The sequence below is a fragment of the Bidens hawaiensis genome, unplaced genomic scaffold, assembly GCF_021521415.1.
Source record: "Bidens hawaiensis isolate Kalapana, Puna unplaced genomic scaffold, B.hawaiensis_p1.1 tig00004551_1, whole genome shotgun sequence".
NCBI classification, from domain to species: Eukaryota; Viridiplantae; Streptophyta; class Magnoliopsida; order Asterales; family Asteraceae; genus Bidens; species Bidens hawaiensis.
The window spans coordinates 1,350,311-1,373,786 of NW_027491277.1; the positions used below are offsets into that span (position 1 = coordinate 1,350,311).

General features: G+C 34.7%; 1 protein-coding gene and 2 pseudogenes across 1 annotated transcript; all 3 read left to right on the forward strand.

The window, feature by feature from the left end:
• Positions 1-2,272: 2,272 nt before the first annotated feature.
• LOC143627004 (putative clathrin assembly protein At2g25430 pseudogene) lies at positions 2,273-4,317 on the forward strand (annotated as a pseudogene).
• A 6,585-nt stretch (positions 4,318-10,902) lies between these two features.
• On the forward strand, positions 10,903-13,462 carry LOC143627005 (G-type lectin S-receptor-like serine/threonine-protein kinase SD2-5 pseudogene; annotated as a pseudogene).
• Positions 13,463-14,786: 1,324 nt separating this feature from the next.
• Positions 14,787-18,612, forward strand: LOC143626949 (putative L-ascorbate peroxidase 6). The gene is made up of 10 exons (XM_077096871.1): positions 14,787-14,921; positions 15,560-15,680; positions 15,790-15,905; positions 15,991-16,061; positions 16,144-16,186; positions 16,866-16,962; positions 17,074-17,157; positions 17,252-17,373; positions 17,457-17,523; positions 18,423-18,612. The coding sequence occupies exons 2-10, from the start codon at positions 15,598-15,600 to the stop codon at positions 18,526-18,528; spliced, it is 789 nt and encodes a 262-aa protein (XP_076952986.1). The 5' UTR covers positions 14,787-14,921; positions 15,560-15,597; the 3' UTR covers positions 18,529-18,612.
• Positions 18,613-23,476: the final 4,864 nt, after the last annotated feature.

Genomic DNA, 23,476 nt, shown 5'->3' on the forward strand with positions numbered 1-23,476 from the left:
TCCGCATCAAAGTCCGGCGCCACCAGCTCAACCCACTTGGAACACTTTTTCAACCTGTCCCATAACTTTAAATCGTCCCACGTCTTCACCACCCCATACCTCCGCAAACACTCTTGCTTCCACTCTTCGACCGTAAAATTGTAAACCGCCAAATCATCACTTCCACTTGGTCTCATACGACCGCTATTCCTGTTGAAAAGATTAGTAAACAAGCCGACAAATTTTCTGATTTCGGACCACCGACCCGAAATTATATCGGCGTTCCGCTCTATACTCCCAACGAGCATGTGGAACGTCTCCCTAACCTTTGTCCAAAAAATCTTTCTCTGTTGGTAGTCGGCTGCAAAATGAATAAATAAATTAGATTTTCATTTAACTTTTTTATTAAAAATCTAAAATAAAAACGTTAAAACAATTACAGCAATGCCGATCCTCAGAAATGATTATCCAAGCCCGACACAAGGCTTCCTTCTCATCCGATGACCACGGAGTGGTTTTCCGTTTCGTTCTCGGAGTCGAAGCCGGTTCCGACCCGTCCGTTGCAACTGGTTTTTTCCGGTGGACGCGTCTTTTTGGTTCCGGAGCTTGTGATTCTTGTGTCTCCGGAACAACAAAGTTAGGAGACAGTTGTGTGTTGGATGGTTGAAAGCCAGATGATTTTTGCGGCTCCGAATAAAACATCGGTTGGTGCGGTGAGAAACCCATAAACGTGAAAAGTTGAGAAGATGAATTGATTTTGGGTGAAAGTTTGAAGTTTTGGTATAAAAATGGGTGAAATGGAGTATAATTATATAGAAAATATTTTTTTTTGTTTTTTTCTTCTCCCCAACGGTTGAAAAAACATCAAAAGATGTGCCCTCCTCTCTCTCTTCTCCCGCTACCATGCTCACCGCCCCCTCTACCGCCCCTCTAGCACCCCTCTAGCGCGCTCGGTGGTGTGGTACTAGCGCCTGGGGGCGCGAGCGAAGGGGCTCTAGCGCCCCCGCTGAAGCCCCCACACCCCTAAGTCTTAACAATAAAGTGACAACCCCTCAATTCGTTCTCATTCACACAACCACACTTTATAAAAAAAAATAATAATAACAATAACATAAATAGGTGTAGTCTAAATCAACATAAGAGCCAGCGCCAACCGACGCACACCAATGTATTTCCGACACTGCCCAATATTCTCTCTCTAGATCTCACTCACTGTTTTAGCCAACCACAACTCTACAAAATCCACCACTGATTATCAATCCAACAACACACACCTCCAGACGTACGTACGTACGTACGTACGTGTCTGCATTTATTTCTGTTCCAGATCATAACACCACGGTACTGTACAAATCTGACTGACTTCATTTTAACCAATCCGAAACTTTATCGCCTTATTTTACTTTAACAATTAATCAATCGCACCATTTCTGATTAGTAGTTGCTTCAATGCATTTCCGTTATTATCAACTTCAATAATAACATTAATTAATGTCGGTGCTTTTTTTCATATATTAATCATTAATTTCGTTAACTTTTTGTTAGAAGCTAATAATAAATAATTATCATGCGTGCTTTATAATATGATGAGTTTTCTTAACCCACAGATCTACAACACTGCTGTTAATTTGCTTAAAACAACTTATGAGATCTGATTTTAATTTTGTGGACACATTTCCATTCAGAATTCTTTCAGGCCGGCTAGTGAGTAAGCTAAATGAGACAATAGCTTTAGGCCTCTAGATTTATAGGACCTCCATCTTAGATAAGAGTTACGTATGATTGCTTCATATTCATTATCACGGCATATCATTCATATTTTATAATTCATGTACACTCTCTAGCACTATACGCATACAAGAAAGAAAATAAAAAGGCCTCAACATTTTAGTTGGTTTTAGGCCTCCGAGGATGTTGAGACGGCCCTGAATTCTTTACATCTCATTTCGGTTTTCTGACTAGAGTCCAGCAGGTCGTGCGTAGTAATTTTTCGGCCCCTAAATCCCAAAGCTTCGTTTTTAGTATGATCAGTTTTGCTATTCAAAAGAGTGTTGCAGCGCAACTGGTTGTCCGTTTACCTCTGCTTTATTGTGAAACTTATCTATTGGTTAACAATAAAAATTTTGATTTTGTGTGAGTACATTATTGTGTTTGTTTAGATTTCTATAGATCTGATATTGAATTTGTGTGAATATTATTGTGCTTAATTGGTTTCAATTTCTATAGATCTAATTCTGTAGTGTTTGATACATTATTTCAGATCTGATTTTTATTTTATTTGTTAGGGTTTTGTGTGAAGAACAACAATTAGAAGCTAGCTTATAACAATGCCGACAACTCTTCGGAAGGCGATCGGAGCAGTGAAGGATCAAACGAGCATTGGAATCGCTAAGGTAGCTAGCGATGTAGCACCAGAGCTAAAAGTCGCCATAGTGAAAGCCACAAGTCACGACGATGATCCCGCGAGTGAGAAGTACATTCGGGAGATTCTGCAGCTTACGTCTTACTCACGAGGCTACGTGAGCGCCTGCGTTCACTCTGTATCGAAACGGTTAAGCAAAACTCGTGATTGGATCGTTGCCCTAAAATGTTTGGTTCTCGTACATCGGTTGTTGAATGACGGTGACTCGGTTTTTCAAATGGAAATTATGCACGCCACTAGACGAGGGACCCGGTTGCTTAACATGTCGGATTTTCGTGACGAGGCGCATAGTAATTCGTGGGATCACTCGGGTTTTGTTAGGACTTATGGGTTTTACTTGGACCAGAAGCTAGATTTAATCGCGTATGAGCGGAAGCAGAGCAGTGGGACCCGTGGAGATCCGGATAAACCCGGGGAAGATCGTCGGAGGTCGCCACAAAACCGGGGATATGACGATTACAACGGGTTTCGTGATGAACCGGGGTATGGTGATATGAGGAAAACAAGGTCTTATGGGGATGTAAGAGAGGGGTCTAGTGGATCAACTCAAGAAAATAAGGATAGTACTCCGTTACGGGATATGAAACCCGAGAGGATTTTCGGTAAAATGGGGTATTTGCAAAGACTGTTGGATCGGTTATTGTCGTGCAGACCGACTGGTCTTGCGAGAAACAATAGGATGGTTTTGGTTGCATTGTATCCTATAGTGCAAGAAAGTTTTAAACTTTATGCTGATATATGTGAAGTGTTGGCTGTTTTGCTTGATAGATTCTTTGATATGGAGCATCATGATTGTGTGAAAGCGTTTGATGCGTATGCGAGTGCTGCAAAACAGATTGACGAGCTTGTAGCGTTTATAACTGGTGTAAAGATATGGGTATCGCAAGATCATCCGAGTATCCAGAAGTTCAGAAAATATCCGGGAAATTACTCGAGACGTTGGAGGAGTTTGTGAGAGATAGAGCCAAAGTTATGAAAAGCCCGGATAAAAAACCCGAGGTTAAAGAAGTAGAACCGGTTCCTGATATGAATGAGATAAAGGCCTTGCCGGCACCGGAGACTGTGCCGCCGCCGCCGGAGCCGGTAGTTGAGCCGCCACCGTCGCCACCTAAACCGCAGCACACTGGTGATTTAGTGGATTTAAGAGAGGAGGTGGTGACGGCTGATGATCAAGGAAATAGATTTGCTCTGGCGTTGTTTGCAGGCCCGGGTAGGCCTGCAAACAACGGGAAATGGGAAGCGTTTGGGTCAAACAGTGGACCCGAGGTGACTTCCGCTTGGCAGAATCTGGCTGCTGAGGCGGGAAAAGCCGATTGGGAGCTTGCGCTGGTGGAGACCGCTAGTAATCTGGAAAAACAGAAGGCGACAATGGGTGGTGGGCTCGACCCGTTATTGCTAAACGGAATTTATGACCAAGGAATGGTGAGGCAACACGTGAGCACGGCTCAGTTAACTGGCGGCAGTGCTAGCAGCGTGGCATTACCAGGAAAAACAGGCACACCTGTTTTGGCACTGCCAGCGCCTGACGGGTCGGTGCAGCCCGTTGGCGGTGATCCATTTGCCGCCTCGTTAAGTGTGCCGCCGCCCTCTTACGTTTAAATGGCGGATATTGAAAAGAAACAGCAGTTGTTGGTGCAAGAACAGATGGTTTGGCAGCAATATGCTAGAGATGGAATGCAAGGTCAAGTTAGTTTGAGCAGGATTAATGGTGGTGGTTATGTTGCACGGGTCAACCGCCCATGATGCCTTATGGGGCTCCGCCTGTAAATGGATCCGGGTTCTACTATCCTACTTATTGATTGATGATGGGTATTTGTTGCTTTGATCATATGTTGTACCATTCATTTTTGTTGCTGTATTAGAACAAATGAGTAGCTAACTATATGTAATTAAATGAAACTATTTGTTTTGTGACACTTGGTAGTAAGCTTTATTCTGTTTAATATTGTCACATACTTATGGTGAAAAGGTGAAGTAGCATTGGATACTTGTTTCTCTCTTAAAGTGCTAAATAAGCATCATTTATAAGCTATTAGTTTTTATAGAGATATATCTCACAGTAATAGCTATACTGTACTTTAATGCCTTGGTTACCAGTTATCCATGGTTTAATTTTGATCCATAGATTCTAATTGTTATAATAACTCTACCAATGCTTGAAGGTCCGGTTGAGACTGTAAAATAAAGAAAACCCCGTAAGGTGTAATGTATTATTGATCAACTATATATAGATGTACAATTAGATAAATACAAAGAACATAATCAAATACAATCTCCTAATTATGGTAACACTATTATACTAAAACTCTAATAATATATTCTTCTAAAATATTCTCTAACGGAGACGACAAAAGACAAGCAGGAAAAAAAAAAGAAAAAACAAACAAGCACTGTTAGTCTCGCCATTAATATCATGTAAACCACAGGCGTCTCATTGTGAATGTATTTACCCTAGAAAAGTAAAAGAATTAGATCACTTTAAATTTAAGAAAAGAAACAAAATAATTGTTGGGTTTGTCGAGGTTTAGCCTCGGTTAGTTGAAGATCTTGAAAACATGTTTGATGGGTTTAATGAAAATTGAAGACACGGGAGGTCTTTGGGGCGGCCTATATCTCTTATTATGGCAGGATTGTAGCACGTGGACGCATGCCAGCTTAGATCAAACCACGTAAAATCGTAAATTTTCTGTGTGTCGTGTTAATTTATTTGTCTGTGTTGAAAAACCGAGATTCAAATTAACAATAATGATCCGAAGACAACGTTGACCTATCTATTGAATATGTTTTGACTTTGTGGTATGTATGAAAAATAGTCAAAGATGTATGGCCTTGTTTGTCATTTAGAGAGATTAACTTATTTCCAAGTTCTAGGTCTTTGAAATAGAGTCAATGTGAGTTGAGTCAAAGAGAGAGGAATGATAAGGCTGGAAAGTCTGTTGGGATGGTCGTCACTGTTTGAACACATATTTTAGTATTTGATATCTTTCCTTGCATATATACAAGAGATTACTTTTTTATTTAATTCAAACTAATAACTATATGGTTTTAAACCGTATGAAACGTATATATTTTAAAATCACATCACTGAATATTCATATATACGGAATCTATAAGTCAAGTGGTAGGTAAAGTCAACTAGAAGAAGAGCACATGAGTTAAATATACAAAACAGGACATATATTGGTGGTTAAAGAATAAAACATTGTATCACATCGGTTGTTACCATTTATAAATAAATTAATTAGGACACTTTTTATGACTTATGTTGCAAAATCTATAATTAATCATTACCCTCTTTGTGGGCTGGGCTTGTGTATTGGGCTCCCATTTTGGTTTGGACTCGTGCCATCTCGTAGCCCAATAGACTCCATTATAATTTATATATAACAAACAAATTTAAAGATTTTGTTAAAAGTTAACACGGTGTTAAAATGTATTTGCACGCTTTCAAGTGCACTTATTATGTAATATGTTGAGCATCAAAACCGTAAATAAATAAATAAATAATTTTTATAAAATTACCATGGAACCTTTCGACCGTAATGTCAAATACTACAGTTTAATGTGACAATTCACATGACGGTATGTTGACTTGATCAAAATTCAATGACGTCAACAAAAACAAAACGTATGTTTTGTATGTATGGTTGGTTGCCAAACTATAATGTTAGAATCCATGTATAATTGTTTAGTTAACGTGAAATTCCCGATGACTCAATAGTTCAATTGACATATCATCAGGAATTGCGGTGTTGACAAAGGAATTTACACATGTCGTTTCATATTATTTTATTATTTAGTTAGTGATTCACAACGAAACACTATACGCAGTGTTTAACTAAACTATGAGTGGAAATATAATACACTCAACTTAAGTATATATATAAATAGATTGTGGATTAAGATTATTTTTATATGTTTGTACATTAGTAGCTATATTCTAGATTCCTAAAAACAACTAATAATTCACTAATTTAATATATATATAAGTTCATTAATCTATGGAATTTTCTTCTTTGGACTTGTACGGCTGAAAAGGGTTAACAAAATATGATGGATCAATCTATTTGGAAAGAGCCAAATACATACATGCTGTCTCAAGGTATTTTAGTAATTGTTCTACACAAAAAACAAACTCAAGCTCATAGTTAAGCTTCCTTATTTTCTTTACTTTATTTTGTGTGGAGAAAAAAGTCTTTATCAACTCTCAGAAAAAAAATTATGTTTTTAAGATTCAGTTTGACTTGTAACTAATTAAAAAATATTAGTTCTAACAAATTGCAGAAAAGCCTGTATTGTTTAAAAGAAAAAAGATTGATATTTAGTTAAGAAAATAGTCAAATACAAAAAGGAGGTTCCTTTGTTGAAAAACATGTATTCAGTTGTTACCTAATACAAAGGAAGCTCCACTAACCTTTGTTATCTTATATTTGTTTATGAAACTAAATATTTTATTTGTCAAATATAAATTCATAAACTAATTTTAAATTCAAAATTTTTACATTTTTCAATATAAAAATCAGATTCTGAATTAGGGGGGAAAAAAGGGTTTCAAGAATGATCCATGCGTCATTGTTACGTCATCATTACTTCATCCATGACCTCAAGCTTTTTCACATTCACAGTTATTATTGTTACGAATAAAGGAATTTATTTGAACTTTTGTAGTTTATATGCACGTACCTTTATAAAGTTAAAACAGACATATATAATATAATAATTTACTTTTTAAAACATAAAAACCTAAATTTAACGTGTATTCATTCATATTTTAGGCTATACCTCGTTAACATCAAAGGTTATTATAATGTATAATCAACTAAGAATAAATGTTTAAAATTTGTTCCTAGACATTTTGGAATTAAATAATACAAACTATGATCTTTAGTTTAATTATACCATATACCAAATTGATAATCAAGTAGAATCTCACTCACATAATTATCATATATTCGCATACTTTCACTTAACTATGCTAATATGAAATGTAGGTTTTTTTCTATTTCGCTCATAACTCATAAGCGTTCACGTGAATGAACTTAAGTGTATGTTCACATATATTTTTTTGAAGTGGAAATATAAATTAGAAGTGTGATTATTTTGTGAAATAAGTAAAAATAAATTTTACATATGTGGGTTGGTGGTGATGAAAAAATAGAATAATAATAATAATAATAATAATAATAATAATAATAATAATAATAATAATAATAATAATAATAATAATAATTAAAAGGAAAAAATGAAAACAAACAAAACTAATTAATATAATATTAGCATTTGTATGATTGAAAAAGAATGCAATATGATAAGGATGTCGTCATGTTTTTTGGATATATGTATTAGTTCTTGCGCTAAAGTCTAAATGCTAACGGCCGTTACAACAGATTGAAACAATTTTCATCACGTTATAGAATATAGACTTATTATGAATAAAGTGGGCGTGTTTGGTTGATCACACTCGCGCATCCGAAGACACAAGAGCCGGCACAGGCGTCCTCGCTCACTTATGGAGTCAGTGAGTCACAGTCATGCGCGATGCATAGGTAAGCCAAACTTTGGAGTTTTATCATCGAGGCAACAATTTTTTATAACTTAAGTACATAAAAAGTAATCTACCTAAAAGAGTTGAATAGAAGAAAAGAAAAAATAATCTAGTTGCCTCCTTGTCTTTAAGGCCTTGGCTGGATTCGTAATCACACAATAGCCGTTGAAGCCAATGGAGTTGCATCCCCTGCTATTGTATGATTTTTCGTCAATCAGGCTAAAAATCACACCCTAGTTTAAAACCTTAGTTAATAAAAGTTAAGCACTCATATTCAATAAATTTAAACTTGGGTTTTAAGAATTACAAAAACAATAAAAAGCCACCATAATAGTATTCAACAAAACACAACTACATTAAAGTTCATATTCACCAAAGTGATACAAGAAGCTTAGCCTCAAAGGACTGTAAGGATGACACTAATTTCTAATTAACACTTGGTTTAATAAATGTTTATTGAACTAAATCAAGTATAGAGTGGATTTAGTACCTTTTTGATGCTCGGTGAAGGATGAAACACCCTCGAACAGCTACAACTGACTACTATTATCTGAAAGTGGCATCTAATGCAAAATTTCTCCCTCTATTATATGCAATTTTATGACGAAGCACAACCATGCTGGCAAATCTAATCTTGTATAATGTGTCAGCTTATGTCTGCACGGGTTTGCACTTTCGGATGCACGGTCGTGACTTTCAGGAATCTTGTCAACCTAATCATGCTGATCTAGAGGCACGATCACGTCATCTTTAAATCGTGTTGGTCCAACTGTGCAGTTGCAAATGTAGAGGCATTGTTGTGCTGTCTATGAATTGTTGCTGACCCAACCGTGCTTTTGGTTGACACGATCTCGCATCCTCTTAAAATTAGCTAACCATGATTAATATAATATGATAAAAATATGTATAATTATTTGGACCACATCATTATGCTTTCACCTCTTTATAAAATTAAAGCTATGTTTTAGCATGATATGTCCATATTTGGGCAGCAGTTCAGCCGGGCTAAAATAGAACAATGTACTATCGGTTCCTCATTATGACTACCGAATAGTATGTAATGTTCTCCAAAAGAGTGAGCAAAAGTCTTCAATATGCCTTGACTAAATCATTTAATATTATTAGACCAATCAAGACTCTTTCAAAGAATCACATGTTATTTTGATAATACATTTATATAATGATTTTTTTTAATTTTTAATTTATAGCTGCTACATAAACCTGCCTCACGCCTTTTACTTGCATTTAGATGTATATAATATTAAAGTTATGTAAGAATTATAATCTTTTGTTAGGTGTCACAAGAATACAAAATTTAATGCAGTTGGACTTTTATATGCAATTCGCTATTGATATAACTTGTACTAAACTGTTGATTTTAAAAATGCCCATAGGAATGACAATCTACCAAGTTTTGTCAAAAAAAATATTTTAAAACACAATTTTGAATAAAAAATATTAAGTCTTGCAACTGGTGGACCTAGTAAATAAGGTGCAGTGTCAACCGATTTCGTTAAAAGATTAACAAACTTCGACCATCTAGATTTTTGAGCTTACTGAAACAAACATTTTGTATATATATGTTGCATTTTTCAAACAAAAAAAAACAAATAAATAAAAAATAAAAAAGTGATATCAAATTCATTAAAATTAGGTATATTAGTTTTTATTAGTCTCAACTATCTTCTTTTGGTTGTTGTCAGTCCCAACTAACGAATCTGCTGCTAACGGTCCCAACTTTTAACGTATTTGTTCCCAACGGTCCGCAACTAAAGGAATCCTAACACTGTTAGTTGCTGGTCGCTTGAAAAACATTCTTTGTTGGAAAAGTCACATTTTTTTCCATAAAACTTACCACCCGAACACTGCCACCACCATCAATTGACTCACCACCAACCAACCACCACCACTTGAGCACCATCAATCGTTTCCAACGATAATTATAGGGTTCCGGCGACCTCAATACTTGGGGCTTTTACTAGAAAAATGTTCCTAAAGATTCGATACAAAGTTACAAAGATGTTTGGGCTAAAAATGTTGAGTTTTCCGAAAAAAATATGAATTTTCTGGCCAAAAACGTTTTCCCGGCGATCTGCAACTAACGAAGTTAGGATTCTGTTAGTCGCGGACCGTTGGGAACAACTACATTAAAATGGGATCGTCAACAGCCAATTCGTTAGTTGGGACCAACAACCACCAACAGACGATAATTGAGATTAATAAAAACCAACATACCTTAAAAGTATTTCAACTGCATCAAAATATGTGAAAACACATTCATTTCCAAGTGTTCGAAAGTTATAAATTCCATGAGAGACAAATATGAAGATTATGAGTAGATTTATCTGGTATGTAAAATTGTTATTAAACAACGTATTACCGTTTCATTGTCATAATTAACTCAAAAACCTTATTGTAACTCTCAGTTACCAATTATGTCGACGAACTATCATTATTTATGTTAGATGTTAAGCACCCAACCCGAATCAAATATTTAGAATTCTAGTTATAAAAAATCCAAAAAACCAAAAATTTGATCAAAATATAAGAAAAAAGCTTTAATCATTGATTTTTTCCTCTAGCATCTTTTGTTTTATCTCAAGTTGCATGACGGTGAGGACTTGTTATACAAGTGAAACCAAGTTGGTTCAGCAAATATTGACTCATTCTGTTTACTTGTATCATTCTTTTAGCTTGTTATTATTATATTCATTCAATAATAATATTTTATACATATCAACAAATTTAATGTTTTCTAGTTTAAGGAACATGTCTTTTATATAGGTTGAAACTTGAAACATTGTTCTCATTTCTTTTGACTTCATCATCATCACCTGCAAGTCCTATCTTTCATTTGTCCTCATCTTTTCAACCTGCAAATAATAATATTAATATTAATGTTTCGTACCCAATTCAATCCACTTTGTTACGATATCCTTAACATATAGTCATATAGATGATGAAGGTTCAAGTATTCTTATACATGATATTAATTTCATGGTCTTTTTTGTTACTACCTCAAACATGCCTATCAAGTGTTCGACGAAAAGCCAAACTGAACCCGGGATTCCAAGGCTCCCCAATGCAATTTATAGACAACAATGGGTTGTTCCTGGAATCAAACTCATCCGATTTCGGGTTCGGCTTTGATCCCACTAGTAACATAACTTCATTCACTTTAGTCATTATGCACATAGCCACTTCAAGAATCATTTGGTCTGCAAACCGAGACTCTCCGGTCGGTAATTCGGATAACTTTGTGTTTGGTGATGATGGCAATGCTTATTTACTTAACAATGGGAGGGTAGTTTGGTCAACAAATACATCTAATAAAGGTGTTGTCTCATTAGAATTGCTTGATTCAGGAAACTTGGTTTTGGTTAATAATAATAACAATAATAATAATAATAATAATAATAGTAATGGAAGTGTTGTATGGCAAAGCTTTGATTATCCTACAAACACGTTAATGCCCGAACAAGATTTTGTTAAAGGGATGAGGCATACGAGTGATCATGATCGAAATGTGACGTTTTCGTTACGAATCAAGACCGGAGATGTGGTTTTGATGGCGGAGTTTAAGCACTCGCAGACGTATTGGTCTATGGGGAAGGATAAAAGAAGGATCATAAATAAAAGTGGAGTAGATATTAGTTACGCTACAATTGAAGCGAATTCGTGGAGGTTTTATGATGATAATAATGACTTGTTATGGCAGTTTGTGTTTGCGGATGGATCGGATGGTAATGCCACGTGGATTGCGGTTTTGGAAGATGATGGGTTCATTAAGTTTTATAATCTTGAAGCTGAAAATATGGCTGCTGTTCGAATACCTGATGATTCGTGCAGCAGACCGAACGCGTGCTCGCAGTATTATGTTTGTCATGATGGGAATACGTGTCAGTGTCCTTCGGGTTTGGGTCGGGTTAACTGCAAACCGCAAGTTGAGAGTTTATGTAACAAGTCAAAGGGTTCGTCGAGTATGGTCAACGCAGGGGAGAATTTGAGCTATACTGCACTCGGGTTTGTTTCACCGTCTAATAAAACCGATTTAGATCGGTGCAAATCTTTATGTTTGAATAACTGCACTTGTGTAGCTATGTTCTTTGATAATGGTTCGGGAAATTGTTACATGTTTGACCATATTGGGAGCTTTGAAGACGCGAAAAACGGTGTGAGTATCGAATCATACATTAAGGTTTCGGGTACTCAATCTGATGGTTCTCATGATTTGAAGAACAATAACCGCCAGGTGGTTATTGTCGTTGTCGTGGTAACTTTCGTAGCGTTCGTTATCATCCTCGGACTAATAATAATGGCTTTTCGATATAATAAGACGACGAAGAACGAATTAATCGAAGTTCCCGATGAAATATCCGAAGAGGATACGTTCTTGGAGAACATTTCGGGTATGCCAGTCCGGTTCACTTACAAAGAGCTTCAAGAAGCAACGAATGGGTTCGCCACAAAGCTAGGTCAAGGCGGGTTCGGTTCGGTCTACCAAGGGGTGTCAAAAGACGGGACTGAACTTGCGGTCAAACGACTTGATGGAATCGGTCAAGGAAAGAAACAATTTCGAGCCGAAGTGAGTATTATTGGCAACATCCATCACCACCATTTGGTCAAAATAAAAGGGTTTTGCGCGGAAGGAAAGCATCGTCTTCTCGTTTACGAATTCATGAAAAACGGGTCGTTAGATCGGTGGATATTCGGATCAAATTTATTGGATTGGGACACGAGATACAATATCGCGGTAGGTACGGCTAAAGGACTCGCGTATCTTCACGAAGACTGCAATGTTAAAATCGTGCATTGTGACATAAAGCCCGAAAATGTGTTACTAGACGATAATTTCTCGGCTAAAGTTTCTGATTTTGGGTTAGCTAAGCTTATGACACGCGAACAAAGCCATGTGTTTACCACATTGCGTGGGACCCGTGGCTACCTTGCGCCCGAATGGATCACTAACTACGCAATATCAGAAAAGAGTGATGTTTATAGCTACGGGATGGTGCTGCTTGAGATTATTAGTGGTCAAAAAAACTACAGGTCGTCAGAGACGTCGCATTTTCCCGCGTATGCTTTTAGGATGATGGAAGAGGGGAAAGTTGAGATGCTTTTGGATGGGAAGATGAAGGTGGCGAAGGATGACGAACGGGCGGTGGTGGCTACACGTGTCGCTTTGTGGTGCATACAGGATGATATGAATTTAAGGCCGTCGATGACGAAAGTGGTGCAGATGCTTGAACGGTTATGTCCGGTGCCTCCGCCTCCCACGGGTGGTCAAACCGGGTTCTATTCGAGTTTGTATAAATCGTTTAGCGAGTATGGTACTTCATCCGGGCCATCGGATGGTAATAGTGATGCTTATTTATCAGATATGAGACTTTCTGGGCCTAGATAGACTTGTATATATATATGATTATAGTTTATAAACTCTGTAAATTATATAGATTTTGTTATGATTTTATAATTTTTTTCTTGTAAATCTTGGCTTTTGAGTTGTATATGAGATAAAGAATAATCAAATTTGCAAGTGATCTTGGCATTCATTTTGACAGTTATGTTTTGTGTGATTGTTAATCAAATATCTAACATATCTTAAAATATGAACAAAATATGCTAAAAGTCACACACCATGCTATAATTGAATTTGCAAATGCATTTTTTGTTACGTTTTAAAATTGAAAATAACGTGAAAGTGAAATTGCACTAATTTTGACGTTATTTTACTAATCTCGTGAAAATAACGTTAAAAGTGACGGACGGTTAATCAGGCATCATGTAGTGGCGTTGATAGCCGAAAGACAAGGGTACATGCACTAATCAGCCGGTGTCCCGATGATTGAGTGCTATGTGCCTTATGTCCAAGGCTTGATGCAAAACTACTATCGAGCCGGGGGTCTCACCGAAAGCAGCCTCTCTATCCTTATAGGGTAGAGGTAAGGCTGTCTACATCTTACCCTCCTCAGACCCTACCATAGCTTTGCTATTGGTGGGATATACTGAGTACGATGATGATGATGATGATGATGTTACGTTTTAAAATTGTATATGTCAAGCCAATTAAATTTGGGATAGCTGTGGTTATGTATAACTAATCCCAGTCTCATACACGATTATGAAATTGTGTCTTAGGCCCGTTGAGCATCCGTCATTAAATGGCCATCGAGTTCACGGGTTAACTCATTTATAGACTTATACAATATAAAATAACCTGGAGATAAGCAAATTCGGTACTGGTACCGAAATCGATACCGGTTTGGTACTCTCGGTACCGAATTGGTACCAAAATTTTGAGTTTCGGTATCGGTATTTCCCAAATTTTACCTTCCATACCGGTACCAAAAATTTACGAATTTTAAGATTGGGATTTTTGATACTGGTAGGTACCAATTTCATCCCTAAAATAACCTGTGATGATAATATTACCCAAACTCATATCTTAATTTGACTTTAGAAACCAATACAAAATATTAAATACTCAAATCACATTTATAACCATTTTATAATTTTAGTAATTCCAATAACTTAACCAATTCAACATGCTTAGTATTTTTAACTTGGAATATTGTATGATATATAAATGCATTAAGTTTTGACGCGTATAAACTACTTAACATAATTAGACGGATATCTTTCTTTTAATACCATACTCAAACTTAAACCCACAAAATCTTTCAAAACAAATCTCGATTTTAAGTAAGAAGAAATGGCAAAATAAGAAAGACTTAAAAGCTATTGGACTAAACTTGTATATTCCAGAACACATATACAGTGCAAGTTTACAAATCCCAACGAGAATTCTAATCCGTTGGTTAACGATGTCAATCATATCAATATCATTCCGGCGACTCTACACTCACACTCCTCCTCCTATATTTTATTTTCCCGCCAAATCTCGCCGGAAAGTTGAATACGGCTGCGCCGTCCGTTGTTCCACGTCATCATCTTCAACCGCCGTCACTGATTCAGGTAACTTAAAACTACTCACTCGTTAGAAGATTTAGTTATCACTTACTTTATGATATGTCTCATAGAGTTTTTTATTCCAATTGTTTTATAATCATAAATCATTTCAATCCAAGCGTACAATTTCCTTGATACTTTTATTATAGCTCGACTTCAGCTCGTGACTTGTTTTTTCAAGCTCTGTGTTAACTTGGCTCGGCTCGTTTATTATTTATTAGTTAATTAATTAGTTTATATACATTTTTTTATTTATTTTGAGAAAAGCCTTAAGCTAGCCTGTGCAGTGTAAAATTAATACATAGAAGTCCAAATTAGGTAAAAGTGTAAAACTTAAAAATACACAAGGCCGGTTAAGGCTCGACGAACCTAAACGAGCTTCCCATACAAAGCTCGAGCTCGGGCTTGGATTGAGCTTGAACAAGCTCCTTGTTTTGAGCTTTTTATCGATACGAGATCGAGTAGCTTGCAAGCGGATCGGCTCGTTTGCACCCCTACTGTTTATTATTTTATGTCATGAGTAGAATATGGCCTCATTGTGAGCAGTAACTCATATATTTAGTATAGCAATTGGAATTAGATAAACCCTAAGCCCTAGGTGTTTTCTTATTATGATAATTTATAAGTTTTATTTGTTAATGCAGATGAGAATCATGTTAGCACTTCATATAGCAGGAGATTGATGACTTTTATGATCACATTTCTTTCGCCTCTGCCTAAAATTATACAACATTCTGGTGCTAATGCTAATGCTGCTGCTACAAAGTAAGTTTATTAGTTTATAACTGGACTCATGTTGCAGAATGTTAATTCTATATATTAAATGCATTGTTTCATAACTCACGGTTTAACACGATTAAGTTTTTGTTGTCAGTGATCTAGTCTTGGTACAGGAAGAGATAAGAAAAGTATTGTCCAAGAGTAAGTCTGCTGGTGTTCTTCGCTTGGTTTTTCACGATGCGGGAACATATGATATAGATGATGGTTCAGGTATTATTGTTATTATTAATAGAAAATATAAATTCTGTAAGTAATGACTTGATTGTGATTTTATATCTTTCTACGGTTATTTCAGGTGGCATGAATGGGTCCATATCTCTTGAACTAGATAGACCTGAAAATATAGGTCTTAAGAAACCATTAAAGGTTAATTTCACTTTCACTTGTTTGCAATCTTTTATGCATATGCATGTGTTCTTTAATAACTGAAACTAACTTTATTATATAGATTCTGGTGGCAGCTAAAAAGATAGTGGATGAGAAACAGCCAGGTAATAGTAGTCTTTGGAACTATGGCTTATTTTCATCATTATTTTATAGTCTTTACTCTTTACTAGACTTGTAAATTGTAAACGAATACGAAAGGAGCTTTTTCATGCTCATTTATTTAACTTTATTAGAACAAACAGTCGAACACGAACAACTCAACAAACAGGGTTTTCATGTCCTTTCAGTAAGAAAGTTAACGTTTTCGTTTATGTTAGTTCGTTAAAGCGTAAACAAATGGTACACAAACGTAATTGAACATATCTGAAATAGATTAACGAATGTAACTGAGTTAAAGCCAATCAAAAGACAAAAGTAAATGTGAATAATTGCATGTTGGGACTAAAAAAGTTATAAAAAGTAGACTAAATTGTGATGGGCCTAAAAGTTTTAATGAATATATTAATAAACGTAAGCGAACGAACATAAATATACGTAAACTAACGAACATAAATGAACGTATGTGGACGGACATAAAACAAATTTAAATGAACAAACGAGATACGTGTTCATGTTAGTTTGTTTTACTAAATGTACAAAAGCTTTTGTTCATTTTCCTTTGTTTTATTATAAATAAACGAGCTTCCCGGCGAATGGTTCACTGAAAGTTTGACTCATTTACAGACCTAGTTCTTACAGTTGGTAGCATAATCTTTATATGTGATTATTTTGCTCTAATTACAGTGTCAATGGCTGATATTATTGCCGTGGCTGGAGCTGAAGCTGTTTCTTTATGTGGAGGTCCAAAAATTCCAGTTCGTTTAGGCAGATTAGACTCGATGTAAGGGACTATTTTTTTCTCACAAGTTTTATAAAATAAGGTGAGATAAGTTTTATAAAACAAGATAACAAGATTCAAATAACTGTTATAATGTGTTGTATTTCCTTGTAGAGTGCCTGATCCTGAGGGAAAGCTTCCGGAAGAAACATTAGATGCCTTTGGATTGAAACAGAGTTTTCAACGAAAAGGTTTTTCGTAAGTGAATATGCTGACCATGTTTAACTAAACCATTATATATTTATATTCCTTTATAATTTATTTTAATAAAAAAATGGAAACATTATGGCAGAACACAAGAACTTGTAGCATTATCTGGTGCACATACTCTTGGAAGCAAAGGCTTTGGAAATCCAATTACTTTTGATAATGCATATTACAAAGTATTGTTGGAGAAACCATGGCTATCTTCAGGTTTGTCACATGCCTTTGACTTGTTGACTTGACAATAATATTTTTATTTAATTCTATTTTTTTTCCTAATATTTTGTGTTCAGGTGGAATGACAAGTATGGTCGGTCTTCCTTCAGATCGTGCTCTAATTGAGGACGATGAATGCTTGAGGTACAAACTACACTAGTTATGTACTTATGTTAGATTCTTTTTAGTCATGTGACTTTAGAAAGTTCTTAAAATTTTTAATATTAGGTCTTAGGGAGAATTGCGTATATCCCCTTGTAAACTCACTTATCGCATATTTTACTAACTCAAAACTAAATTTGCATATATTTTCCGTGTTCATTTCAAATAATGACAAAAATACCCTTTAAGAAAAACGCTTTCAAAAATACTGATTTCATTTTAATGATCGTCACCTGTAATTTTTATGACTATTACTCGAAAAACTCATGATAAAGAAGAGAAGATTATGCATAGAAGAAAGAAAATTAAAAAAAACGCAAAATAAAACATTAGTAAGCGGAAAATAGATATAAAAGATTAAATAAAACTCATTAGTGAAACATAAAAAAAACCAAAAAAAAAACGAAAGAAGTGTAAAAAAGACAAAAATAGAACTACTTAAAAATGGGTTAAAGTACGAAAATTTGGGAAATTTTAAAGTTTTAGTAAAACTAATGGTAAAAATAAGTAAAATAGTCATTATATAGTTTATTTTTAATAAAATAAATCAAAACGGGTAAATTTGATATTGTTTTCAGTAAGGGAGGGGATGTATGCAATTTTTGGTATTTGGTTGGATAAATATGCAATTAATGAAGTTTACAAAGGATATATGCAGCTGCCCTAGGTTTTATTAAATTTTGTGAGTAGGACTGATTTTCTGTGCCTATGATATATTTTTCTATTATTGCGCATTTTTTGTGCCTTCGACTACTAAATGTAGCGCGCCTTGCTACTTTGACTACCAACATTGACTAAATTTTGAAAATGGAAAAGATGGTTTGGTTTTGGTTAATAAAATCAAAGCGAACAGAATTGTTTACACTCTTTAGTATTCACAGATGGATCTCAAAGTATGCTGATGATCAAGATTTGTTCTTTGAAGATTTCAAGAATGCTTATATTAAACTTGTGAATTCTGGTGCAAAATGGAGAAGGGGTTCATAATGTTCCAATATGTATAAATTTTGTCAGTACTGAAACATGTTTTCAACAACTATATCAATATCTTTTTGGGACATGTTTTGGTAAATTTTTCTGTATTCTAATCGCCTTAGGAAAATGATATAATGGTTACCACGTTGTAAAATATGGGTGTCATATTCTACGCTTTTTTATATATTTATATCATTTTCTTTAGAACAAAGAAAACGAGTGGTCTTTGGTTTTCTTTAGTTCTTTGTGTTTAAGATTTGAATGCATTTTATTACCTATGAACAAAAACAAGTTGCAATATTAATATATTTGCTTTCTAAATGTTACATAATCACGCAACTTATATAACAAAAACAATTGAATGATGTGCATAAATATTATTTCTATATTATACAATAATACAACCTTTAAACAAAAAATTCATGCAATGCTGATATGAGCTTTTAAAAAATAATACACAATAAGTCAGCAAAGTAAAAAAGTATCACATACGAAATAATAAACCTTGTTAAAATACAGGGGGAGTTAACATACAAATGAAATTAACGTGCTAACTGTGAGAATCAAATAGTGTAATTATATATACAGTTGTATATATAATTACACTATTTGATTCTCACAGTTAGCACGTTAATTTCATTTGTATTTGATCCAAACTTATAAAATATAAAACTTAAAACATGTAAATTACCACACTACCACTCTGCATCATTAATAAAAAGGACAAACGTCTTTAAATTATTGTGATGTGCTACTTCACATACACTTTATACAATTTGTACACTTTGTTTATGATCTGGCCTATAGACACATATGTTCCTGCAAAATTAAGTCATGACACTACCCCCTAAGAATGATCATGATTATTTTGTTAGTTTCTAACTGAATTGCATGATAAAAGTAACAACATTTTATAATATATAAAAGGGTTGCCCTTCATGGAAATTGGTAAAAAGATATTATATATATATATATATATATATATATATATTTTTTGTGTCTGTGGATTTGATGGGCCATGATAAAATGGTAAGGGTTCACATGAAGCAAAAACAGAAGGGCACATGATGTAAAAGGACCTCTATTGAGTTAATAAAAAGCTTTCTTGCAATGTTAAAATTTGGCCCTGTTTGTTTCCTGCCCTACTTACTTCCAGTGTTGCAAAAAACCCGACTAGTCACCGATTAATCTCCGATTAATCGCTAGTCTCCATTTCACTGATTAATTTTGGGCTAGTCGGCCAATTAATCGGTTAACGGTCAAATCCGGCCAAAATCGACGATTTTCGACGAGATTCCGACTAAAATCAGTGGTTTCCGGCGAGATTCCGACCCAAATCAACTATTTTCGGCGAGATTGCAGCAAAAACTAGTGGTTTCCAGCGAGATTCCAGCCAATTTCCGGCCAAAATATGTTTGTGTATGTATAAAACTGAAAATTACATATAAAAATGTGTATGTGTATGTATAAAACTGAAAAATATACATTAAAGTCCGATCCAATTAATCCCGGTTAATCTCGACTAATCCCGATTAATCGCTAGTCCCCACTCCATCGCCCGACCACCGACTATCGATTTTTGCAACAGTGCTTACTTCACATTTTCTTTTCCATCAAGGACTTCCTATAGGTGCTTTTTTTATTATTCAAGTTTTCATACCACAAGCATTTTTTGTTATCTTTTTTTGTTTTTCTATTTTAGTTTCTCTTTAAAAAAGTATATTTTTAGGATACTTTGTAAACTTACCTGCTGCATTCTTAATTGTATTCTATCACAGAATTTATATTAAGTATGCATGACAAAAAATGTGTGTTTTTTATAAAGGCAAAATTAATATGTAGCTTTTTTAAATTACATTAATTGCATAAATAGACTATTAAACTTTCTCTTGCACACACTTATTTTGAGTAACAAGGTTACTACAAACTGCTTTACCTTTGGCCGAAGAGCGGAATGAAAAGACTAATACACTAAAGGTTGTTAATGGAATATACGAGGGAATGAAATGGATGGGAAAATAAAATGGGCAAGAGATTGAAATGAAATTATTTGGTTAACTTATAAGAATGAAATTAATTATAACTTCGTGTTATTTGATAGGCAGAATAAAACAAACTGAAATACAAATGACAAAAATTCATTTACCTCAAAATAAATAAATCACATGACAGTGGTGGTAGCGGCGGTGATGATGGCATATGATGAATATTTTATTTAAAGATTTCATATAAATTGTATGAAGTTTTTCAGATAAAGATTTAAACAACTAGCACAACAATCACCAATCTCGGCACTTATTATGCAAGGCGATTTTCTAACTCACATGTATGACCTAGTATTATTCTTGTGTGCACACAATTGTGCATGTGGATTTGCCATACATTCCACATTGTGTATGTGTATTTCAGTATTTGTGGTGGAAATATGAGTTTGATGTGCATCAATATATAATTTTTGTTTGTACCTGCCTCTGTCCATTCAACCTCAGTTGGGTGACATTGTACTTTTTAGGTGATGTTTCCCTTTCAATATCTCTTGCTCTAACACCAATTCAACTTGGTTTTTGCTTCTTCCATAAAAGATGATATGGATTAAGACGTATCATGTTTACATCGACCTTAAACGAGGGTTTAGAGTCGTGTTTGGAACCCAGTCCCACCATGCATGCATCATGTTGAATACCCACACGTGTTTTGCGTCATCCAAATTGTTCACTCTTCAATGTAAGATAGAAGGATACATTGGTCATTCTTTTTGCCTCAACAATATTCACAATGTATATATGTGTGGGCTCTTATGTGGACAAAAGGGAAATTGCACTAATTTTGACGTTATTTTACCAATTTTATGAATATAACGTTAAAAGTCGCGAGGTTAATCAGACATCATGTGGTGACAAATTTGTCTTATTGGACCATATACATGTTGTAAACAGTAAACAAACGAATTTATACAATTAACAATTTATTAAGAGTTGAAATTCAAAATCTGTAAATCCTTAAAATGTACCACAAATCACCACTCGACTTCCCCGACAATACATCCTAAAGCTCCTTCATGTACTTTAGGATGTAACATCCCCACGAAGGTCTCCACTTAGGTGAATAGCTATTGCTCTTCGAGTTCACCAGTTACGATCCACTATGACTTCCATGACCGCTGTTGGGTCCTCCCTAGAAACCATCTATTTGTTGATTAATTGGGTGACATGTTACTATTACATCGCTTCTTTATACGTCTCTCTTACAACACACCCTAAAACTTCATCACACACTTCAACGACTATTAGGTGATATGGCAAAGCGTAGTATCACCACAAGTCCGCGACACTCCATGACACCCTTTACCAAGTCCTCGCGGATGGACTAAATTATCTTTCTCATCCTCCTAAATGATCTAAATTAATCTTGAAGGATTAAGTTTTCAGTCAATTGGACTAAATTATCTACCTAAAAATCGTATATAAATCATTAAATAATATATTTTTAAGGCATAAATTATTAAACAATATGTTTTGGATGGTAAAAATATAAAAGACATTAAGCTTGGTACTTGGTAAACTATAGTAGTTTTAATATTGATTAGTTATTGCTTATTTCTTTTTTGCTTAAACAATATCCTTGTACTTTTAAAAATGATAAGTGAAAATATACACCATACCAAAAACATGACATAAAATATGAAGATATTTATATCGTTACATGAAAATAAAGGATGCGTGAAAATTTAATATGATGCATAAAATTTAATAGAATACATGACATTGTTTGTTCTTGAATAGAGCCGGATTTAAACATGCACAAGAGGTGCGACCATAAATGGCCCAAAATTTTAAAAAACTTAAACCAACAAAAAAAGGTCACTCATTTTTTATGTATGAAATTATATCCAATATTTTAACACAAAACCTGGAATACAAGAGACGGTAAGACCATCTCCAAATTATAGAGGAGGTCATATATACGTTCTAGATTTGGAAGGTTTTTTTTAATGACAACAAAAACTTATATTATAAATTAAGCTAGCTAGCAAGGTGCTAGTACAAACCGATCCAAATGTATTAATCGAATTCAACCAAACAATAATTTTACCTATATTACTTTCTATTTAATTGGTTTTTGTTTTTTTTCTCACGCTTATACATATATATTTTGAGGGTCCATTTTTAATAAATATACAAGGTATTTGAAATATCAGAGAACAATCTACACTTGAAACGGCGATGAACATATATTTAAAATAATTTAAGCATATTTTAGTGTATCTTGTTAAGATATAACGTAATAATTTAATATAACATGTTACTAACCAAAAAAGTATTGCATTTATGATATTATATGAATACCCACGTTTTAGGTAAGCTTAAAATAATACATATTTCGGTTAGGTGACACTGACCAATCCAACACTAAAATATACATATTAATGGCATAGATTCTTCAACGGAAACTTCAAAATACATTTGAAAACTTTTCGTTTTGTTTCTTTTGTCAAACGAAAACTAATAAAGTCCGACTATCCGGAGTAATTCAAGGGCAAATGGGACTTTATACGCAGTGGCGAAACTTACATTAAAAAATGTGTGCCGGGGGGGGGGGGGGTGGGGATGTCAAAACGCATACAAAATTTCAAACGAGGGGGCCGGCTCAAAATTTCGGTCAAAAATAAATAAATTTACACTATGTGTAAGAAATTTTGAGCGAAAAACAGGTAAATTTACGTTATTGCGGAAAAAAAACAGGGGAGACCTCTGGCCCTCAATATCCTTCACTCATGTTTATACGACTGCGAAAGTAGACAACACTAGGTGGCCTAAGCTTCAATTTGTTGAAATGTAGGGTTTTTAATAATGGGTTTTGTCTCTTTTTGTTCTATTTGGTGTTTGATCTCTGGGTTTGTGTTGAATCTTGCAGATTGGACATTGGATCTGGTTGAAAGTTTGAAGATCTGTTGGTTAGT